This window comes from Rhipicephalus sanguineus, chromosome 6 (assembly GCF_013339695.2).
Source record: "Rhipicephalus sanguineus isolate Rsan-2018 chromosome 6, BIME_Rsan_1.4, whole genome shotgun sequence".
Taxonomy (NCBI): Eukaryota; Metazoa; Arthropoda; class Arachnida; order Ixodida; family Ixodidae; genus Rhipicephalus; species Rhipicephalus sanguineus.
In genome coordinates, this window is record NC_051181.1 from 122,754,207 (window position 1) to 122,778,016 (window position 23,810).

The 23,810-nt window shown below is 46.3% G+C and overlaps 1 protein-coding gene across 1 annotated transcript in view; it reads right to left on the reverse strand.

The window, feature by feature from the left end:
• Positions 1-16,144, reverse strand: part of LOC119397510 (sterile alpha motif domain-containing protein 5) — a 148,966-nt gene extending 132,822 nt beyond the window's left edge. Inside the window, exon 1 of the mRNA XM_049416588.1 lies at positions 15,513-16,144. Within this exon, the coding sequence (XP_049272545.1) occupies positions 15,513-16,001 (489 nt within the window). The 5' untranslated portion in view covers positions 16,002-16,144. The remainder of the gene's footprint in view (positions 1-15,512) is intronic.
• Between the last annotated feature and the right edge of the window lie 7,666 nt (positions 16,145-23,810).

Genomic DNA, 23,810 nt, shown 5'->3' on the forward strand with positions numbered 1-23,810 from the left:
GCGCCCCCCCTTTTAGGTGATTAGGGGGGGGGCGGCCGCCCCCCCTGCCCCCCCTGTGCGCACGCCTATGTGCACTAGCAATAAATCATACGTATTGGGGAGCTCGTCGCAGGCAGATATCGTGCCTCCGTGTACTTACGATGTTTATCGCTCCTCTCGGCAACGTTTATAGCTATACGAACGCAGCAGAAATGTGGAAGACGAGTTATTTTATGCATGATAATCGAATCGCATATTCGAATTTTTCAAATATTCGAAGTTATCGAATATTCGAAACTTTTCGAATACACGATTATCGAATCGAATACGAATATCTCGAATGTGATATTCGACGAATATTCGAAACTTTCGAATATTCGCACACCCCTAGTGCAGATAGCTTTCGGAGGGATAAATACGACGACGGAGAAGAACAAGATGACGGCTTTCGTCTTCGACTCGTCTTACACTCTTAAAAAAAGTTTGGAAAAAGCTTGTAACCACGAGCAAATAGTTAGTAACAGCCGCTGTTACTAGCTTTCTTGGACCATTACTAACTTTTTGCTACCTTTTTACTACCTACGTTAGCAGACACTTAAAAGTTGCAACGTTTACTACCTCTTGCGTACCGTTACTAACTTTTTGCGATGCACCTGTTGAATGAACTTGCTAAGCGAATCATAGAAGTTATTATTACGAGCTTTTTACAGCCTGTTCACTAGCACGGGGATCCATTCAAGATCATTGAGGCGATATTAGTAAGCTTAATACCCCGTGTTGGGTCTTGTATATTAGGCCACGTTGAGATGATATTACGCAAAAATATACATATAACATATTGATTTTCTTAATATGCTTGATTAAAAGTTCTACGCTACGTTACCTCGCGCACCTAATAAATTGTACGCTATATAAATATAGGCGCATAACTTAACCTACCTATCCTAAAGCCTAGCTGCCCACTGGCACCAGCTGCGTACCCCAGAGGTAGGGCTATATATACTCCTGGAAACACTTTTGAATTATACGTGTCGCGTAGCCTTGTCGTTGTGTATGTGTGCTGTTCTGATTCATGTCATACTGTGCATAATTACCTAATGATATATCGCAATGTTGGTGCTCGCGAATTTGACCGTTATAAAAGCAGGAAGCTCGTGATGCGAAAGGATCACGGTTACTAATTTTTTTGGGTAGTAACCGTTACTACCTATTTTACTAGCTAGCAACGAGAAGGGTAGTAACCGCTACTAAGTGCGTTTGTAACGGCGAGGGTAGTAACGGTTACTAACCTCCCCGTTACTAACCGGACTTACTAACAGGGTAGTAACATATGTGACAAGTAGTTAGTAAACCGAAGTTAGTAAGTACTACAACCTTTTTTTTAAGAGTGTACAATGTTGCGTTGTTGCACCATCTTCTGTCTGAACAAAGAAGGTTCTGTCCTTCAAATAGCTGTAGATCCAGTGATAGACGCGGCCCCCCAATCCAATGTTACCCAAGGCGTTCAGGATGGCTTCATGCAATACATTGTCATATGCGCCTTTCACGTCCAAGAACATTGCTGCAGATAATCTCTTTATGCTTTTTTGTTGCTGCACAGACGTGACAAGGTCAATAACATTATCTATAGAAGACCGTCCACGCCGAAAGCCGGTCATAGCATCGGGGTATATCTCGTTATGCTCCAGGTACCACTCTATGCGAGTCAGTATCATCCTCTCCATCACCTTTCCAAAACAGCTGGCAAGCGCGATGGGTCGATAGGAGGCCAAGTCCAGAGGAGATTTACCTGGTTTGAGCAGGGGGACAAGTCGGCTGGACTTCCACGAAGGAGGAACCAATCCGTTACACCACGAGTCGTTGTATACCGAGGAGGGCACGCCGAGCTGCTTGTCCGAGGTTACAAAGGGCCATGTAGGTGACGCCATCAGGTCCTGGTGATGACGAACGCTTGCATGCTGTCAAAGCTGCCTGAAGCTCCTCTGCAGAGAACAGGTTGTCCATCCGGAAATCTCTGGACATCGGCGCGTTTCCTAGGTTACTCAGGGTGATCCCGGACCCCTTATTGGCAACTCTGGCGCAGAAGTCTTCTGCCACATCAATTTCGCGTCGACTTTGGTGGAGAGCGAGGCATTTGAAATGGCTGTGCTGTTGTGGCAATGTTCGTAAGCCGCGGACGATTCTCCATATTTGCGATAGGGGTTTGTGGGGATCAAGCGACTCGCACAATGATTTCCATCGTAGCGACTGGAGTGCGTTGATTCGACGCTGAATCTTCTTTTGCAGACGCCTCGCCTCCCTCAAGTCATAGATGGATTTTGTGCGTCTATATCGTCGTTCAGCACGACGACGGATTGCTTTGAGCCGCTCCAATTCCACTTCGTATTCGCAAAACTGCGATGAAGGTGTGAAATTATATGAAGCGTCTTGAGTAGCCGCCTTGATTATGTCTTCTAAGCTTTCAAGAGAAACTTCTTGATTTTCCTCGCACCGCTTCTCTGTGGATGATCTGTACTTGGACCAATCGATGCGTGAAGGGGCGGTGATCTGCGACTTGCTTAGGCCCTTGATCTTAATATAGGTGGGGATGTGGTCACTTCCATGGGTTTCATTGTCCGCGAACCACTGTACCTTGGCACTTAGACTACGTGACACAAAAGTTAGGTCGAGACAGCTACTATATGTCAGACCCCGTAAAAACGTAGGACTGCCGTCGTTTAAACAGTATAGTTCATGGTCAGACGCGAACGAGGATACATGTCGTCCCCGACGATCTGTCTTCAGGCTTCCCCACAATGGGTGATGAGCGTTGAAATCGCCGGTAATAATCCATGGTCCAGGTGTTGCCGATATAATAGCGCTTAATCTTGCACTGTCAAAGCGGCCTGAAGGTGAAATATATACGCCTACTAGTGTGAACGTCAGGTTATTGCGTTTAACAGTCAGGCACACGTATTCGTTGCTGTCAACAGGTGGTACTGGATGCTCGATGTAGTGAATTAACCACTACAGCTGCGAGCGAACCATCTAAGCAACTAACTATAAACTAAAGCGCTCGCGCGGGAAGGCGCTCATTCATTCATCTGTTCCCTTCACTCATCCACGAGCGGCTGGTACACTAACCGACTGATTACCAGGAGTACGACTTCCACTGCACGTAAACAGAAGTAATCGCAGCACGCTTTCTTTGCTGTTGTTGTTGTTTACGGTTGTTAGACGAATCGTAACGGTAGTTGTAGAGCTAACAAATACCGCAGTGCCCGCAAGAAAGAACAACGAAAATGCTACAGCAGAGACGCAGCAAAGAATGTCAGAGTCTCTGCATGAACGGCCGCCTGAGGGTGAGCGGGAGATAAAGGGAGGGGAAGAAAAGTTGTTACGGGCGCTTGCGCGACTGTACGTCTACGGAATGGGAAGCAAGAAATCATATAGCTAAGGATACACATTTCCAAAGGAGATAGAGAAAGGGAAAGGCATATAAATATAACGCCCTCTCGTCCTCCGTTACAGGACCCCACCAGGAGCCGAAGCATTTCCCCGAGGGTCCCAGCGGCATTCCACTCTTCAGATGTGGAGGGGGAAGGGACGACGACGTCTACTGCACCTTTCTTTATTTTAGCTGCTTTTTCTTGGTTGAATAATAAAGAGCGCGAGCGCGCCGCCACCGCTCCAACGGTGGAGACCACGTTGCCGAGAGGACGAGCGAGAGAGAGGAGGTGATTGCGGACACGAAGCGGCGGAGAAACAGCACCCACTCGCAGCAAGAGAGAGAGAAAGAGAGCGAGATAAAAAGAAACAAAGAGATAAACAAACGTTATGGAAGGACGGACACTCGCCGGAGAGGAAAGGAGGAGGCCGAGCGGCGACGCGACGAGAGAGGAGAGGGAACGAAAAAAGAAGTGAAACGCGAAAACATATAGAGCGATGACGTGTGCAAGGAGAAGGGGGAGGTTCTGGAAGCAGAGGCTACGACGCGCTTCCTAATGTCGCGTAGTGAAGAAGAATCAACTGCCGCCGACCAGGGTGTCGTCGTTAGCTTTATTTTGTTTCCCGTTCTTTCCTTCCTCTTAACGTCCCTCGCGCTGCTCTTAACAACGAGCGAAACAACGGCGACACGACGACGGCAAACTCCTCCTCCCCTCCTCTCCCCTCATCTCTCTCTCTTTCTCTCCTTATAATTCTTCCCCCAGAGCCATTAAAAGCGCGACGCGACGCGTTAAAAAAGCGGAGACGATGCCGTTTCTTCCTCGCCTTTCTATTCGCTTCTTTCCTCTCCACACACACATTCCCGTCTATTTGCTTTTCGCGCGCATTACCCGCGTGGCAAAAGATGTCAACCAAATCACGCCACCGAGTCATAAAAGAAAGAACCGCAACCACGCAGGCGCACGCACATACAGCCGAGGCGTTTTTCGTCCGCTCGTCGCGTTGGTTTGCTCCGGGTGTTGGACCGCTCATTTTAAAGCACTGCGCGACCACTGAGCGGGGTATAAGTGCCGGATAAAACGCCTTATCCTTGTAGTTGGTTGGTTGGGGACGCTTATAAAGAGGAAATTCCACAGTGCGCAGCACGCATTTCGGGCCGTACAATAGATAGAGCGTACTTGTAGTGCGCCATGAAATGTATAGCGCACCGTACAGCCCGTGGGTTACGACAACGCCCGAACCGGAAGCATACGCTCCACGCGATTGCGTGCTCTGCGCTGTACAACTGGAGGTTAGGCGATTTGGTGACTATTGATGCTGAAATCGCAGCATGCACAGATGAGACGGACATTGAAGTTTACAAACAAGTGCTTATTCGCAACTGTTCATTTATTTATGTTTGTTTTTAAGGGCGGAACATTCATTCATACCTAGCAATGTGCAAGTTTCGGCTAGTTGGTAGTCCATTGATTTTACTCTACAGCGCGAACTTCAGTGAAAAGGGACGAAAAATTGCGACACGCAAGCGCTACATGTGTAAGCGCTTGTGTCACTTCAGCTAATCACTGATGTTTGCGCTAAAGTAGTATCAATTCATGCCTAGCTATAAACCACTGCAAACGATGTCACTGAGACACATCCGTTTTAAATTCAGATAAAGAATAAGCTAGTACACGGAATACCTAAAGCTTTTCATATGAAAAAACGCGAAGATGAGCGTACACTACATGTATAGTGATCTGGGCCCGTATGCACAAAAGCGTCTTACGCTAAAAATATTCGTAAGGTAATATTCCAGCCAATCTCTATGCGTGACGTTTCATTAGCGAAGCCGGCTGACAAATGGGAAAACGCACTTAGGAAAGAGAAGTTTTGCGAATTCGACCCCTGTTGTATATATGTGAAAAAGGAAACGCTTTCTTGAGTACCGCGCGAAGTTCTTTCATATCTCCTTCAAGCGCGCTGCAATTTCAACATGAGTCTTCTGCGCTGCCTTTGATGCGCATTGAGAAAGGAATGCACACTACATGAGTCAGAGCTGCCCGGCTACATTCTCCACCAGTTTCGACGAACGCTATAAAGTGTGCCGAAGAGCAAAAATTTCAGCAGGACGTCATAACAATGAAGGGCAAGCATTCTCTTTATTCATAATACTATCACGACCGCTGGATAAGGAAAAAAGAAAAAAAAAAGGTACGGCCCGTTGCGTGTCCAGAAAACAGCGGGAGCTGCCTAGTTGAACTTATTGCCGCTGTGGCGCCACAAGCCGGGTCGCACCAAGGCGGTTTAAAGATCGCACGAGTGTCTATGTTGAGGGCTTACTTGAGGATCCTCGAACTCTTGGCAAATATTATTTGGGATCATGTCATCAACACTCCTCTGGATGCACAATTTCTTCGGAAACAACGACATCTTATTCTATCATAAGCGCTATTAAAGCCATTCAGTGTCACGCTGAAATTAGTGGTACCCGATGTTGACATCCTTTATTGTTGTTCAGAGACACTCTGAAAAGCAGCGGCTCTTCGGCATGCCCATATATGGCGGTATACAACGTGTAGCACCCGCCACAACCCTGTTTTTTTTTTTTTTTTGTCTCTCTTTCGTTCTAAATGCGCGTCGGTGTACGTCTACCCGTCAAGGCGGATGAAACTGTCAACACAGCGTTTACGCTTGTTGCGGCCTGTTGCGCGACGCAACAGGCCGCATTTTATTTATTTATTTATTTATTTATTTATTTATTTATTTATTTATTTATTTATTTATTTATTTATTTATTTATTTATTTATTTTTAATCGAGCTGCCGTGATACTTCAACACTATTGCATTTATTGCGTGCAATAACAAAAAAAAACACACAATAATCCACAGCGTTCAGGAATCTCAGGAAGCTAATTTATTTTGTTTCGTTAATTATGTATTCGTTTGTTTCTCGTACGGTTAACCTTAAAGTTCAGCTTTTAAATGGATCCGTAGCTTCTTGATTCCCGTAGGCAACATTTGTAACCATGTAATTCTTTTCTTTCTGGATTAATGTAACACCCCTACACCGTTTCTAATAACCACTACCGGGGCTGCTAAGGTTACAATATTGATGACGATGACGTAGTTGCTGACATTACTCGATCGCGAAAATTGTGTCCACGAAAATTTACATTGCCGTCATACGTTTTATTTATTATTATGCAGTGAAACTAACTTATACAGTCACACTTTGAGAGGTCCGCCTGTGAAGATGTCGACACACCAAGCACAGGAACCTTTTTCCACACTTTCTATCTTTCACCGTCCAATACGTTTTCACTGAAGCGCGAAAACTAAGAGATACATGTACGAACGCTCCATCACGTTTCGCATTCAGCGAGCGAGGGAAGTTTATACACGTTTCACTAACTCCACATGATCCGGCCCGGCGTATCGCCGTTTACGAAATCCCGCCATCCGAGATACGATGACGCAATCTTTCAGCCCCGAGTTTGCGCAACCCGGGGAGAGGTTATTATTCGCGCAGTCGGCTCAAAGTGTATCAGCCGCGGCCGGCTGCAGCCTTCACGGCGCTCTCGAGATCCGATGAAAAAAAGGCCTACGCAATTTCTGGGAGACAACTAATCTGCTCTCGAACTATAGTTTTAAGATCCGTTTTTCTCAACAGTCTGGTGCTACCGTTACGTAAGTGTCTTGACGAATCCGAAAATGATTATACTTTGCATACCGAAGGTTCGAGGCTGATTGCGATATTTTCACTCGAGAGTGAAAGTATTATTGCAATATCTCTCTTGGAGAAAAGGTGCTTTTGCACAGACAGCTAAAAGAGAGATAGATAGAGAATATTATTTTAAAAGTCGAGCCCTTTGGGTTTTGTTTCTTGAGTTTCTGATCGTGCGCCAATACATTTCTCTCTCTGCATTGTGTTATTTCATTCTCGACTTTATATTGTAACGTCGGGTCTCATGGATAAGGAACACCAGAGATGGCAAAATTACTCCCAGAAAGTTACTGAATTACATTACTAATTACTTTTCCAATTAAAAAATGCTACTAAATTACATTACAAATTACAAGTGAATGAAAGAAATGACGTTATATTACTACTACTTCCGAAAAGTGGTGACATTACTTTGAAATCAGTTTAACAAATGTTCATCATTTCAAGCACAAGTCATGTATACTTCATTTGCAGCACATACAGATTGAAATCTCATGGGACGTTAAAACCCCAACAATTATCATTTTATTAAGAAATCTTAGAGATATTTGTTCAAACTCCCAAGCTTGAAGTTTCGCACTCAGAAATTTTGGTCTTTGTTATATTCATTTCGTTTCTTGGACAATTTTTTATGCCATAGTCGAAGAGGACATGCTACGTTTTAGTCAAGTGTAATTGGTAAGTTAATGAGTAATTTGCTTAAAATTAATTGCTTGAACCATTACTAAGTTATCAGAACACAAAAGTAATTCATTACGTTACTCATTACAACAAAGAGTAATTTAAATGCCGCAACTTCCTTGCTGTAATTGCAGTACTGCCAAGTCCGCGCATTAAGTATAAGTCAAATATTGACCCGAAGGGGGGTTATCATTAGTGATTATCAGCAGGATATATATTATAATGATCCTGCTGGCGCGAACTTAAACCATAGGACCCGAAACAACACAGTGACATTACTGCTGATGCACAACGTCGCACAAGCTACGGCGACCATAAAGCACCGAGGCCGTAAAATCTAAACAAACGATTCGACGATTACGCCTAAACGAAAGCATTAAACGTTCGACTTAAGAATAATAACGCGCTGCGACGGACCACCGAAAGAGGTTTTACGCAACAACATCTCGCAAAGCGCATGGAACGTCGACGATCACAAAAGCAGCGAGATGAGTAATACAAAAGCGAGGACGAGAGACCACTGCCGCTCGTGCGCACTAACCAACCATTAAAGCCGGACGAACACTACACAATGAAGCTTGTCCTCCCGCGCATCGTTGCAAGAGAGACTCTCGAGCCTAACGGCAAATGGCGCACCAGCTTTCGTTGCATGCTTCCCTCGTGACAAACAAAAGAAGGAAAACAGAAAAACAAAACACGCAAAGAAGTGAAGAGAACGACGCGACCTACGAAGTCATCCGCAACGTGTAATGACGCAATGAACAGGTTCCCCGCCGTTATTGTCCGCTCGCAACCTTGTTACGTGAAGAAGGAAGGACGGTAGTGAGGGAGAGAGAGATGAGTGGAAAGAGGGAAAGGGCCGAGCAAATATACAACAGGGGGCATGCAGCGCGTTCCCAAACAACCGCTAAGCGCGAGGTCAAAGAACCGACAGGCCCAAAACATAGGCGCACGACAGCGCTGCAGCGTTCGGCGAGGTAAACACGCAAAACTACGGCCCCATCATGAGCGAAGGGTAAAGACGAGCCATTCCCCTATACGTCACCCACAAACTCTCTCTTTCTCTCTCTCTCGAATGTTGCCACACATGCAACACCACACATAGCCACCACCACTCGCCACTCCAACAGCACTACCATCCCAACCACCATCGACACCAACGAGCGGGGACGACGGACACTGCGGCCATCCCTCCAGGGTAGGGTGGCTACACGGAGGAGACGACCACTCACTCTGTTAAAGGAGGAAGAGGAGGACATGGCTATGAAAAGAGGAAGCCGAGAGAGAGAGAGAGCATCAGAGGAGTTTCTCCGGACTAAACGACAACGAGAAAAATATGCAGCCGTCGAGAAGCGCAATTACCTTTCGGAGTGCACGCTCCTTTTGAAACGCCAGCGGCGAGGAGCGCTTGGTCGTAGTTTGCGATTAATATCCATGGCGGCAGGGTAGCGCGACCGAACGGCGTCGCGGGAAGCGATGTTAAATGCGTTGCCCCGCAGTGCGGAAGGAAGAAAAGCACGCTATAATGGCGCTGCGCAAGCAGTGGAGCCGATCGTGATTGGCAAACCGCGAAATATACACCACATCCATCGGGCCCGGATTTGGTTGACGGGAGCACGCGCGCACCTCATCACGAGGAGCGTGGACTTGGTAGGAGCTCCTGCTTCTGCGCTAACTCAAGTGGGTTCACGCGCACGTACGCAAAATCGCTTACGTCCCTCCTCCCATCTTCCTTCGCACTTCCGGGATTCACTGTCAAATTTCACTACGATGTCGGGGGCGATCTTCGACTGCCTCCTCGTATTGACTTAAAACGCCAACGCGGTGAAAACAATGCCTACAATAGGACACCACTTCTACACATGGAAATTATCACAAAGCTACCTGGACAGCTTGGGAAGAAGGTAAGGCTTCCCGGAGAAACACTCGAACCACTGACAGATGTATAGCCGTCGTTCGACTACATGTTCACTATAACGCATAGTCCGTTCAATTTGTGTTGAACTTAGAAGCGGATTGCTAGTACGACTGCGTGAATATATCTACGTTGGCAAGGGCTACTCCGGTAGATGCCACTCAGCCTATAACCGGTATATCATCATATAAACGGCACAGTCGCCAAATAACCGGGACATCAGCATCTGACCGTGACACATAAACAACTGTCTGCGACCTGTCCACGGGTGTGAGGAATATATAGGCCGCCGACATTACTCGCCTCACTTGAGCAAGAAAACGTGCAGTGAAGCGGGTGGGTGGTTATAATAGTAAGCTACAGCTTCGAGCAAGAAGCAATCGCAATGAAGTAGTTCTCCGTAGTAGTCAGGTTAACGGTTCAGGTTAGAAGCGGTTAACGAGGCACGATTCACGCGTCTTCGCTCCCAATAATGTGTGTGTGTGTGTGTGTGTGAACAACGCAAAGAACACTCTTCACATACATTTTTTTTCGTGGACAAGTTGTAAAAACCGCCAGTCGCGTTATAATGAAATATCGTTTCTAGGGGATGGAGTTTACACCGACAGGTAAGTGTTATTAGCACAAAAAAATGGTGATAATAATGTTCGGTTATTTATTTATTTATTTATTTACTTATTTATTTATTTATTTACTTCTATACCGAAGAAAAATGAAGAGATAGGGAGAGGGAAAGAGATAAAATAACGAAAGGCAGCGATGTCAAACAGAAGAAAACATCCGGTTTGGAAAGCTACAGGCCTTTTTAGCATCCGGAGTACCCTATACTATAATGAGGGGAAAAAAAAGATAATAAAACAAGACAGAGACAGAACAGCGAAAAAATAACAAACAGCGGCGTAATAAGAAACAAAGACTGCACGAATACCACAGCTATCTAGCGTCACTACGGACGTGAAAGCTCCTGGTCCAAGATCAACTTATTTTGAGCAACCACACACCGGATCATGCTTGAAGAACCCCGCATCGAAATTCGCACATATAAAATTAATGGTAATAACAACGTATGAAGTCTCATGTGTCACAACCACATTATTATTATGGTCACGGCTCCAGATCAGTTTTGAACACCTGGTGTTTTTTTAACGTGCGCCTAAATTTATGTACACGGAGGACAACGTCGTACCACATGGACTGCGTATATGTAGTGACAGAGAATAACGATGACAAATACGCAGAGTTAGAAAGTTTCACTGTATCGGTGCAGTTACTCTGTACATCTGTGCGCCTTCCACAGGGAAGCCTTGTGTCGAAGTTTCGTGTTCGAGAGAAGCATTGTGTCGAAGTTTCGTGTTCGATGATATATGCCAGGGAAGACGCGCGGCTAACCGTCATACAGATGTGAAGAAAGTTAAGTGGACTAAAAGACAACTTGTCGCCGGCATGCAGGGAGCGAAACGATCCGAAGGTTGCAGGTATCGGCCCCTACCGGCGGCAAGTTGTCTTTACGTCCACTTTACTTTATAATTACTATAACACAGTTAAAACAGTACATTTAACATCCCCCCATACCTCCCTTGGCTTCATTATCTGCTGGTTTTCATTAAGATTGTGTCGAACAGAGAAACGAGTCCTCAAAATTCCCTTCCTTCATTCGTACCAATTTTAAACTATACAAAGCACTTTAGAGCTGCATCTGATGTTTACTCATTTGAGGATGAAATTAAATTGAGAGAGGAACTGTCCGCTGCTCATGGATGAGGTTGTGCACCAATGACCCTTGTTATGTAAAAGGTAATCCTAAGATGTTCTAGATAGCGGTCTCAAATCCGCGGCCCGCCGACCTCTCGCTAGCGGCCCAGCCTGCACATGACTGTCGTCGTCCCATGCTTTTTTTTTTTTTCTTAAGAAGCATGTTCATAAGCTACACAGGCCTGACTGATCTAAAGCATTTTTTTTTTTCGTGAGGCAACCCCTGCAGTTACCATTTGTTGATAGATAACCGTGGAACGAAACTATATCTCAAAATCGGCGTCCAAGTTTTAGTCATTTTAGAGATCGGTACGGATATGCTGTTGGAATCCTGGCGCCCAATAACCTTCAAAATTGACCCACATAATTAGACATATGGGAAAGGTCTTCTTTCAAATGGCAACGTTAGCTGACATTTTGTAACCCCTCCCCCACTCCACCCACCGCGCTCCTACCTTCTTGAGTGTCCTGGCCCATAGCGGGAGTAAATTTTCCTGACTGCGGCCAGCTAGTTGAGGTGACTTTGAGACTCCTGGTCTATATGATAATTCTGGGAGAGATCACAACGCTTGGACAAAGCACAAGGGATAAGAACGACACACAAAGTGAACAGACCATAGAAAGCGAACGGGTTTATATAGCATTATACGAGCTCACAGCAACAGTACGATTTTTAAGGCCATGCGCGTCTCATTTTATCGTTCTTCGTCTGTAAAGGAGGCCATGAGCTATACTGTACTTATTGCTCATTGAACAGGGAGTCGGAGAAGGGTCAATTTAGCTATAGGTGCTTGATGCTATTTTGAGACCCGCAGTGACCTCACGAGGCATTTCAACGAGGAAGAAATAGGAATTTGTGGATTGGGCTATATAGACCATCAACCGTGACCTGCACGTCAGCATTGCGTCGCACAGGACTACAGACTGGCGCGCTGGTATAACTGTACTACAGCCGCAGGAGCAGAGGAAATGAGGTTGAGCGAGCGACGATTTACACCCTGCGCCTCATATTCCAACTCTCAACTCAGAGGGTGACGGTTCTGGGCGAGCGATATGGCGACGCTGCATGCACGGCTGTGTCAGCTAACGATTAATGGTGTAGTCATGGAGCTGCACGTCGTTACATATATGACCAGATCACGCGGTTCCTTCAGGCACCCGATAGCCGACAATACCGCGTTTGACACACATGGAAAGGCAATATTATGGTCACACAGTGCCACTTGTGCGTTTAATGCGCACTCGTGAACGACGTGCGGATGCTGGGCACTGAAAACAAGTAAACATATTAATACATGAATAATCAAGTGAGAGAAAAGTCATAAAAGAATGGCAGGCAGGTAAGCCTAGCTGAGCCCGCTTGGCTGCCCCGCAATGGGGAACGGAGAGTGAAATATGAGGAGGAGGAGAAGTGGTATGCATGCACAATCAGAGGCAGACAAATAAACGTTCACCGTCCAGCACATAACAAGTACTTGTGATTATCCAGAGGTCGGAGGTTGTCATACGATTAGCGATTCATAACCTTTAAAAAAAAAGGGGGGGGGGTCATCCTTCATACTCGTCGCAAACTACATACGTCATCAAAACAAGGCAGAAGTTTAGAGCCTTGGCGTGACGAGAAATCGTCCAACAGGGAATGATGCTGAAGCCAACGCTTCGACAAAAGAGACTGACGAAGACACACATCATCTTTCCGAAACGTCAGTTCCAGCGATATTACCTGTTAACCTCCTTACCCTTCCTATCTTCTCTCTCTCTCTCTCCACTATTTCCACGTCAAGTCATTGGTACTGCACGCGAAATGAATGAGTCGAGGAAGACTCGCGCACTGATCGCGAGAGTTGCTGCCGGGAGCCATAACTTCGTTTACAACGACTTGAGTCTTGATGCACTTCTGTAAATCAGTGTTAGTGTTCAATAACACACGGTACACTGCTGATTGCGATTAAGCCCGGTCGTTATCAAGTTTCTCAACAGTGATTGGCTTCCTTCTGCACTTTACGTAAAGGAGCCAATCACGACCAAGCAGTGCGATCAGTATCAAGTCTGACCGCGATCCGAAGTGGCCGTGTGGCACCGGTATAACATACTTCGCCTTTCGTAAAGGCCGATATGCCGCGGTGTACGCCGGGAAAAAAACGTTCGGCGCCAGAAATCACGCTTGCGCACGCTCATGTAAGCGCAACAAAGGGTAACAAACCAAGTAGGAACCTTGGTTCAATATAAGGCATCATATCGAGAGTTATATCAATATAATAACATCACATGGAGAGTCATCGGGACTCAACGTCATAACGTTAGTGTCAAAATGGAGTGGTGAACGCAACCCATTCGTGTGACGTAATATTTACGATTGATTTGTTTCTAAGAATCCTGCCTGTCAACACTCTATTTGTCCTCTCCAGGTTCCTTGGGCAAATTTTTCGCCCTGTTTCAAGCACATAAAATCCATGAGCACCACAAAGAGATACAAAGAGAGAACTGCTTTCCAGGTTGGAGTTCGTGCGCCTGACGAACAGTCTGCTAACCACTTTCATAATCTAAATGCAGGTACTATATACGCTATTTTAACAGAAAATTAACGCACTCAAGTTTTACGTGAGTTGCTGTGGAGATCTGGGAGGCTTAGAGCACCTCGTTTACGCAAATCGTTGACAACCCGCCCATAATCGACAGTTAAGGCACATCAGAAACAGCTCCTGTCGTGCTAGGTATGCTGTCGAATGTTGAATAAATAGACTCGAATCATAAGACATTCTCAACGTCTGACCCTTTGTGACGCATCTCTTATTCATTCAAGAAATGGCAATAACTTTTACCATTACGCAATAAACGCAACACTTCACTATTTCAACAACATGGAGTTTCTAGGAAGTTTAAATGTATATGAATTAAGGCACTGAGCGCATTACTTTAACCGCTCCAGTTTTCTGGCACAGATATACGAGTGCATTATTATTATTATTATTATTATTATTATTATTATTATTATTATTATTATTATTATTATTATTATTATTATTATAGCATCTGACGTAACACCATGGCAGCTCTCCAAAACAGTCCGCTTCGTTCATCTTAGTCTAGACGTCTGGTGATCGGGAATTCAGGAAGCGTGCTGCATTTTGCCACAAGGCAAAACTCCACGATGCCACCTGCGAGCATTCATAATTACGAAGATAAAACGGGCGCCGCTTCCATAACAGCCGCGCGCGCCGAGACCGGTACGCAACAAAAACAAACACGTGCTACGCAAAGAATTTAATTTCGCGAAAGGTGTACACACACTCTGGTAATCGCAGAGCGCCCAGTGCAGCCAAGCCAGCACCAAAAAAAAAAACACGTCGTCAGCTGTCCCTTCAGATGGCTAAGAATCGATCGCTAGCTCGCGACCGACGCCAAGCGCCAAGCTGCGTGCAAGCATATGCCATTCGAAGCGGAAACGCCCCCCCACGCGAACTGTCAAAATTCCGGGAGGAAAATCGTTTTCGGTGCAAGCAAGGTACGCGCGTCGAAATAACGGCGGTCCCGTTTAGAATAAGAGCTGAGCTAGTTGGTAGGTATTCGTGTTAGAGACAGGGCGTGCAAACACGAACACAAGAGAGAAGCGTTTTGTGGCGTTTGTGGTGTCTTGACTTCTCTCTTGCGTCCGTGTTTTTGCACGCCATGTCTCTTTAACATGGTCCCGTTTAGTCAGCTCACTACTGAACGCGAAATTTAACGATCGAAGCGACCGTAAGGAAGAAAGCTTCAGAACTGGCCGGACCGGCCACTACAGAAATCGCCCCTGAAAACAACGGGCCCCCTCCTCTCTTCAGAGACGAAAACGTGATCGCGCGTACGCGTTTGTAGAAGCGATCGCTGAGACCGGTCACTTCCTTCAGACAGGTTCGCTACCGCGCGACTCCGTCGCTTTCTAATCCTAATCGCGGGGGCGATCCGTTAGCGATAAGAACTCTCGGTAGTGAACACGCGAAACCCCAACGTGCACTAGTCGTAGGGGAAATTTCGTCAACAAGCAGCAACATGGAGGTAGGTGTCGGACTCACCGGGTTGCTGTACGGCTGCATGCTGAGGCGTATCCCATCGCGAACCATTTTCTCCCTGACCATGATCTTGAGCTGCATCTTAGGAAAGCGCACCAGTTCGGCCTTGCCCTCTTCGTACTCGTCCTGAAAGTAGCGGAGCGAATCCGGCCGCACAGCAGCTTTGTCCGGCGCCGCCGGTGCCGGCGGCGGAGCCCAGTCGTCGAATCCGTACTCGCTGGCCGATGCCGCCGAAACGCGCGAATGCCTGGCAGCTTCCTCGAGTGTGAAGTACACCGACGTACCACCCTGCTCGAGCAACACTCGCACGGCCTGGAGCACGCGATCCCTGTGCCTCGGATCGGTGACGCCGATGGCATCCAAGTCCGGCTCGCCGATCTGCTTGCAGATCTCCAGGTCATCGTATCCGTTGTCCACGAAGCTCTCCGCGTACTGAGGCAGTCCCAGGGTGCGGAGCCAATCGGCCACGATACTCTGCTCGCCGGCGTTCATGCTGAGGCCATGCCACTAGCACGCGCCGCGCGACACAACTGTGTTTTTGTTCCGTAGGGTTTAGCGAGTGAGGGAGCGCGCTAAAAATGACGCGAGCTCCGCAAAAGCCGCTCCTAGTGCTGTCGCTGCCGCCGACGCCGCCGGAGCTCTCCCCGATCGCTCCATCACGGAGAATGGCAGCCGGATGCGGCCGCGAGCGCATGCGCGAGAATCGGGTTGTGATATCACGTCCGGTCGCGAAGAGGCGGATGCTGGTGCCGTACTGGTGCCGCTCGGCGGTGCTTCAGAGAAACTCGGCGCTGCCGGCGGGCCAACTGAGCGTAGGAGAACGGAGGAGCCTGGCGAGAATCGGAGGGAGTAGCCAGGAGCAATTTCACTTACATATGCGTCGTTCGTATATCTACTATGTAGCTAAAAAGCTGGAATGAAGCAGTGTCCCTCCGTGAGGTCCTTGTTGCAGCGTAACGACAGGCTGGGTCGTGTAGGAGAGGGCTCACGTTGCGTAAGCGATGAGTGCAATTACCCGGCGAGCCTCTTAAACACTGACATTTCCTCGTCTTCAAAGCTGAAAGTCATCAAGTTTAAGAAACAAGACACAAGGTGACAACGAAATAGCGCACGTGGAATAAATGCAAATCGATCAGTATGGCTGAGTCCTAAGCTCTATACTTTATGCAGAGTATTTGACGGATGACTAGATAAGGGGGCGGATTAAACTTGAATGTTTACTGCATGTGACGCGTGCAGTTTTAATGTGGAGATGCATTTTCATTTTAAATGCGAAGCATTTCTTAGCGAACTTCTGCGACTTTGAGCGTATCTATCTATCTATCTATCTATCTATCTATCTATCTATCTATCTATCTATCTATCTATCTATCTATCTATCTATCTATCTATCTAGCCGCCTACGACTTTGTGCTCTCCTGGCCGTTTCGTTAGTCGGATGTATACCAAAATTGGTGTGTCATAACATGGCCTTATTAGGAACATAAATGACAGGTCATATCATGAAAATCATGACACGCATGTCATGAACAGCATGATTTACATTCCACGACCTTAGGCTCTTGCGGCCGTTCCGTTAATTTCATATACACCAAAATTGGTACGGCATGACAAGAATTCATGACGAACATAATGATTGGTCCTAATATGCAAATCATGACGCGCATGTCATGTGCAGCATGATTTACATGACATGGTCTCTGGGCGCTCGCGGCCGTTTAAATGAAGGGATATATACGAAAACTGGTATGACGAGACATTTCTGTATGAAGAACATAACTGACACGTGGTAACATGAAAATCGTGACATGCATGTCATGTATGACATGATTTACATGCCACGCTCATGGCGCACTCGCGGTCGTTTTGCTAGACTGATATACACCAAAACTGGTATTGTGCTATGTGACTGTAAGAAGAACATGAATAACAGGTCATAGCATGAAAACCATGACATCCATGACACGTATGTCATGATTTACATGCCGCGCTCATGGTGCATTCGTGGCCGTTTCGCTTGAATGACATACACCAAAATTGGTATTGCGCGACACGACCGTATGACGAACGTAAGTGAGAGGTGGTAACATGAAAATCATGACGTGCAAGTCATGTACAACCTGATTTACATGCCACGCTCATGGTGCGCTGGCGGCCGTTTCAGTAGATTGATATACACCAAAATTGGTATTGCGCGAAGTGACTGTATGAAGAACATGAATAACAGTTGATAAGATGAAAACCATGACATGCATGTCATGTATGTCATGATTTACATGCCACGTTCATGATGCATTCGCGGCCGCTTAGCTAGCTCGATGTACACCAAAATTGGTATTGCGCGCAGCGACTGTATGACGAACGTAAATGAGACATGGTAACATGAAAATCATGACATGCATGACATGTACGACATGATTTACATGTCATGGTCATGGCGCATTCGTGGCCGTTTCGCTTGCATGATATACACCAAAATTGGTATTGCGCGACGCGACTGCATGACGAACGTAAATGAGAGATGGTAACATGGAAACATGACATGCAGGTCATGTACGACATGATTTACATGTCATGCTCATGGTGCATTCGTGGCCGTTTCGCTAGCTTGATACATACCAAAATTGGTATTGCCCGAAGCGACTGTATGACGAACGTAAATGAAAGGTGTTAACATGCGAATCATGTTATGCATGTCATGTACGGTATGATTTACATTGCACTGTCATGGTGTGCTTCCGGCCGTTTTGTTAACTGGATATATACCAAAATTGGTATGGCACTACACGAGTGCGTGATGAACATAAGCGACAGGTCATGCATTGTATATACCAGAGTATGCGTTTCATTGGCATGGTGTATACCAGATTGTGCATGCATGCGTGCATGGCAAACATGCGATATATGGTGGACTAGATGCCATGGCATGAATGATTTCATTTGGCTCAAAGACAAACAAGGCGATGTATGCAGCTCTTTGCTGGCTGCTTCGCATTACATCGATTCCCACGGTGTGGGATCTGCCGAATTTTTTTTTCATCCGACACGGCCAGACACTTGAGAGTAGGATGGAACCGTATTCCACATTAAGCAATGATCTCTCTCATATCGCAACCTGGTTTCCGTTGTGCTTGTCAGAAACGTTACAAACGTATATGTGTTATGATTATTTTAGAATATTTTCATTAATACTAAACTGACATTCACATTTCCAAATATCAAAAGTGTGATATAACGCATTACATCACTCGTGAATGATGAATCGTGCACGATATTATTATACTTAATTCGCTCGAATATTATCATATTATAACAGTAACGCCGCTCACTAATATCATATTGGTTAAAGTGCTTTTCTTCTCTTTATGATGAGTCGCTTCCCCAGCGCTTGGTGCGCACTTCTTTTCTGCGTCATTGACTTCTCATATGTTCTGTCGTATAGTAACCCTTAACAGCCCATTCTAAATATCAAATTACCTACTTCTCATTCTCATATCACGTATTCATTCTGCCTTTTTTTTTTACTATTATTAAGTGCACAGGCTTCTGTAATCGTTTTCTTAAAAATTGCGCAAAGATGCAGTACGACGGCCGCTGGATGGAAGAACACGCGTGGGTTTCCATCCAGCGGCCGTGGCAGTATACTAGGTGTAGCGTTTATTTTATAATGTTCTTTTAATCTGAGAAAAAGTCCGATTATGCAGTCACCTCTTGCTTCCCCTGTAAAGCATTTTGAATGAAATTCAGGAACCGTTGCCCTATCGGGGAAAATAAAAGCAAGGGAAGCTTGGCGTGTGCATGCCTGACGCACTTCTTTCTTTCTTTCTCTTTCTTTCTTTCTTTCTTTCTAACGCAATGCGCAGTGCTTCCTCATAAGTGTTTCCTTCCTCCGTGCCGGGAATCGCACCTGCATCCACTTGATTAGTAGCGCTATACGTGCCTCGGTTGCCACAGGCAACAACGACGGTCCTGCGTTCATATCCAGGCAACAATGAAACGTGGCAACGTGAAATGACGAGTAGCCTCGATAAAAGATCAGACTGCCGTATCAGAAACGGCTGATTGCCGGCAAGTCCACCACCGGGAAAGCATCAATTATTGGAAAACGACGCATACGAATACGCATGTGTGACCGGCGCACCTTCGAGGGCAGCCTTTCTTTACACTCGCCGGCGCCAGGTTTTAGATGCGAAGCATCTCTTGCTCGGGGCATGTCCCGCGGCGTGGGCGTCTTCACTCGCACTACGCATGCGCAACTCTCCTCCTTCCCTCTCTCCAACAGCAGCGCGTTACTCTCTCCACTTCTCTCCCAGCACCTGCTTGCGCTTCTCCTGCGTTCTCGCTTCTGCTCACGCGGCGCATGCGCTACTCTCCTCCTCTAGTCTCCTTTCCTTCAAGTGGTAGAGCGCTGCGCGCGTTCAGTCCAGCGCTTGCTTCGATTGACTCCTCTGAAATGCGGGCTCGACATGCCGAAATAGACCTTTTTCAAGCAATCCCAGAACGCCCCGCGGGCGCGCGGAGCACTATGGGAAAAGTGTGTACGTCGAGCGAGCCGGCTGCTCCGTCGCCCGCTGCTTGTTGGCGCAGTGGGAGCACAAAATGAAAAGAACGTGTCGCCGCTGGTGGATAATTATTATATCCTAAATACTACACATGTCCGAACGCACCTGCATGTATACCTCCACACATGTAATGTGAAAGGAATAACGCAATCAGTGTATAGGTATTACCGAGCGGATGTTTATCGGATATAGCAGCGACATGCGAGTTAACACGTGCCGATAAATGTAGTCGAAACGCACTATCGTGAGGAATGTGAGGTGGAGCACCGAATTCATGTTTATTCGATTACTTCTTCACATGCCGCTGTGGCATTTAATTTCATAGCGACTTGTGATCGGGCTGTTAAGACCAAACTGCAGAGATGTGTTAGTATTCAGGCACGTATACAGATGATTATTCGATTTTAATTAATAAGTCACGCGATGTACATAAAATTACCGCATCTCCACGAAGTGAATGATGCTGAGTGGGCGAAGCACGTGCGGATCGTTCGGCAAATCACCCGTGACTCTCGTGCATTTTTCACTGCAGCGTGCATTGTGCTGTCACATGCTTGATTGATGGGCGCTTAATGTTAGTGTTTTTACGGTGTTTTGTCATTTTATTTCTGTGCTTCTTCACCTTTTGTTACTCTTTAGATGTTTTTTTTAGTGTTTTGCCATTTTATTTTTGTGCTTGTTCACCTTTTGTTAACCTTTTTTTACAGATCTTTTTGGTTTCGATTGTACACGGTGCTGTTAACCTTTTTTCACAGATGTTTTTCGGTTTCTTCTTTTTTCTCTCTCTAGTTCTATCTATTTCTTCCTCTCCCTTTATCTATTTCTTTCTCTTTCTTGCTCTTCCTATTTTTTCCCTTTCCTTCTTTCTCTTTCCATTTCTCGCTCGCTTCCTTTTTTTTTTCTATTTTTATACATGCTTTTGCCTGCGTTACGCCAAGCGACGACAGCATACGACAGCCCGAGCCCCTAAAGTACTCCGCGCTTATCATCATCATCAAGGCGCTCGAAGTACAAGAGGAAGAAGACTTCTCCTTGGCGCGAGCGCGCGCTCACTTACTAGCGGCTGGCTCGCTACGGCGGACAGACAGACAGACAGACAGACAGACAGACAGACAGACAGATAACTTTTATTTGGTCCTAAGAAGACGAATGCCCCGTCACGAGGTAACGTCCGCGGGCCCCAACCCACGATGGAGCCGGGAGGTTGAGACGAGATCTCGGCGACTTCGCGGGCTCTCTGGACAGCCCTGAGCTTCGAGCTTCGCCCCTGAAAAGTGAACATATTCTACACGTGTTTAAAGAACAAGGGATGGGACAAGAATTCACTCGCGAGGTGCCTTGCTCCGATAATTTAGTTTCCTGATACATGCTTTAATTCATTGCGGATTATTTTGAGGCCGACAGCCCTATTCTATGCAGTATTGTAGAATCAGCCGACAAAATTCTCTCACGCGGGATGTCCCTAGCTGCCCAGTGGATACCTTCGCACGTGGGCATTGCTGGAAATGAAGAGGCTGATCGCCTAGCTTCATCTTGTAATCATGATGACTGTGACTGCCCGGAAATTTCGTCTATGATGGACAACGCTCGTCTGCTTATACGCCGCCACCTCCCAAAGCAGCACCCAGACCAGCGTGTCGCGAACGGATCGTTTCCTCCCCGTGTTCGTGGTCGTGGCTTGCCTCGTCGTTCCAGAGCACTGTTATAAGAGTCGGTTCAGTATTGGTGCGCGAACGCTTATTCCGTCAAGGACGTGTGAACAGTCCGTTGTGTGCAGCTTGTGGCTCATGTGAAACACTTGAGCGTCTTATAATACACTGTCCCGCGTTTGCTACGCAGCGGGCTTTGCTGATTAAGGAATATAAATTCCTCGGACTTAAATGCGCGACCATCGACGATTACCTCTTTCCGAGAGGTTGTGTATCTCGACGCGACCAGGCCCAACGAGCTCTGCTGACCTTTATGGACCAAACAGATCTGGCCACCCGTCTATAAGCGTTCCTTTTGTGTGTGTGTGTGTGTGTGTGTGTGTGTGTGTGTGTGTGTGTGTGTGTGTGTGTGTGTGTGTGTGTGTGTGTGTGTGTGTGTGTGTGTGTGTGTGTGTGTGTGTGTGTGTGTGTGTGTGTGTGTGTGTGTGTGTGTGTGTGTGTGTGTGTGTGTGTGTGTGTGTGTGTGTGTGTGTGTGTGTGTGTCACTTTCCTATCTCCTTTCCTCTTTTTCTCCTCCTAACTTCCTTTCCTCTGTCTCTTCCCTCCTCCCGAAAGAGCAGGCAGGCGTTGTGCCCCTTCTGGTGGCAGTTGCCAGCTTGCTCTCTCCCTCTTTTCTCTGTGTCCTTGTGCTTGCATGTATACAAATCAAATAAATAAATAAATAATCTTTGCTGGCAGTATAGTACGCTTTCAGTGAAACCGATGTTTAATTTCGCGTCGGTGCATTCGAATATTGTTAAACGAGAAATGGTGACGTTGTGCTTAGGCACGGCATTGGAAAAAAACTTGGGCACATAAGCTGATCAACAGTTTCCAGCTGCAAATTGATCACCTGAAGGAGGCGGGGTACCCTGTGTTCATTTCATCGGTTTGCGAAAAGCTCATTCGATTGCAAAGAAATATTAACACTTACGTCCTCCACCCGTGAATAACGAAGAAACTAAGAATATTGCAGTTATTCCATATATGCATGAGAAGTCGCACGGTATGAAAAATGCAGGGAAGCCATTGGGTTGATGCCTGTGATTTCCGCACCAAATAAGCTTAGTCGCATTTGTTCCGTAGTGCACCGTGATAAAGTTGTTACTCACTCCGTAGTGCACCAAAGGTCGCAGGGGTCTGCAGTGGGCCAAAAATTAAAGAAATGAGGTCAGAGGCATGCCAGTTGTTCTGTCAATTATTGTGTAGGAGTTGCTAACCAAATTCCACTTTCGTGTGTTCACATGTACATCAGCCAGACTGGCCGACGCGCCTCGGTGAGCATCGAAATTCATTGAATGGCGCGGTCACGTCGCGTCTCGCATTGTCAGTCATGCAAATGTAATCCCCTCTTCGAAAGCACCGTAATTGTGCACCCCTAATCAGACCACGTTAAAAAGGCATATTATATCATAACATATCATATCATAAAGAACGCCGCACTTTGTGTAAGTTACCTTTTATATCGCTACAAGACAAGGAATATAACTTTATTAATCGCCTATAAACACGCGCCTTCGTTGTTTTTCTTTTTGTGCCTTTTCATGACATGCGCGATGCACCCTCATTTTTGTGTTTATGTTTTCTCGCACGTGCAATAACCTTTCAGGTGTGAGCGAGCGCTTGTGGTGTGAGTATTTCTTTTCTTGTCCTGCTCCTTTCTTTTAGCGCTCTAAGTTTTATTCCAACCTGTAGTTATAGTGCCAACGAATGTTGGTAGGCGCTTATCGTTTCTTACCTATGGTGCAAGCAACGCGCACGCTGTCTGGTGACTGTATCTTATTTTACGAAATGCCGGTTATCCTTTCTAGCGTACTGTTTAAATATCAGAGCCTCACATTGTACTTGTCGACAGTGTTGATGGAAGTTGATGCCTAATGCATTCGGAAATATAGACCACTGCTGCACCATATAAGCAAGCGAGTTATATCTTTCTTTTTTTTTTCATTATGCCATAAGGTGTACTGGCGCCAAAAAATAATAAAAGTGACGCTCCTGAGCCGCTCAGGCTAGCTGGTCCAACAGTGGGACAGATGAAAATCATAGAGAGG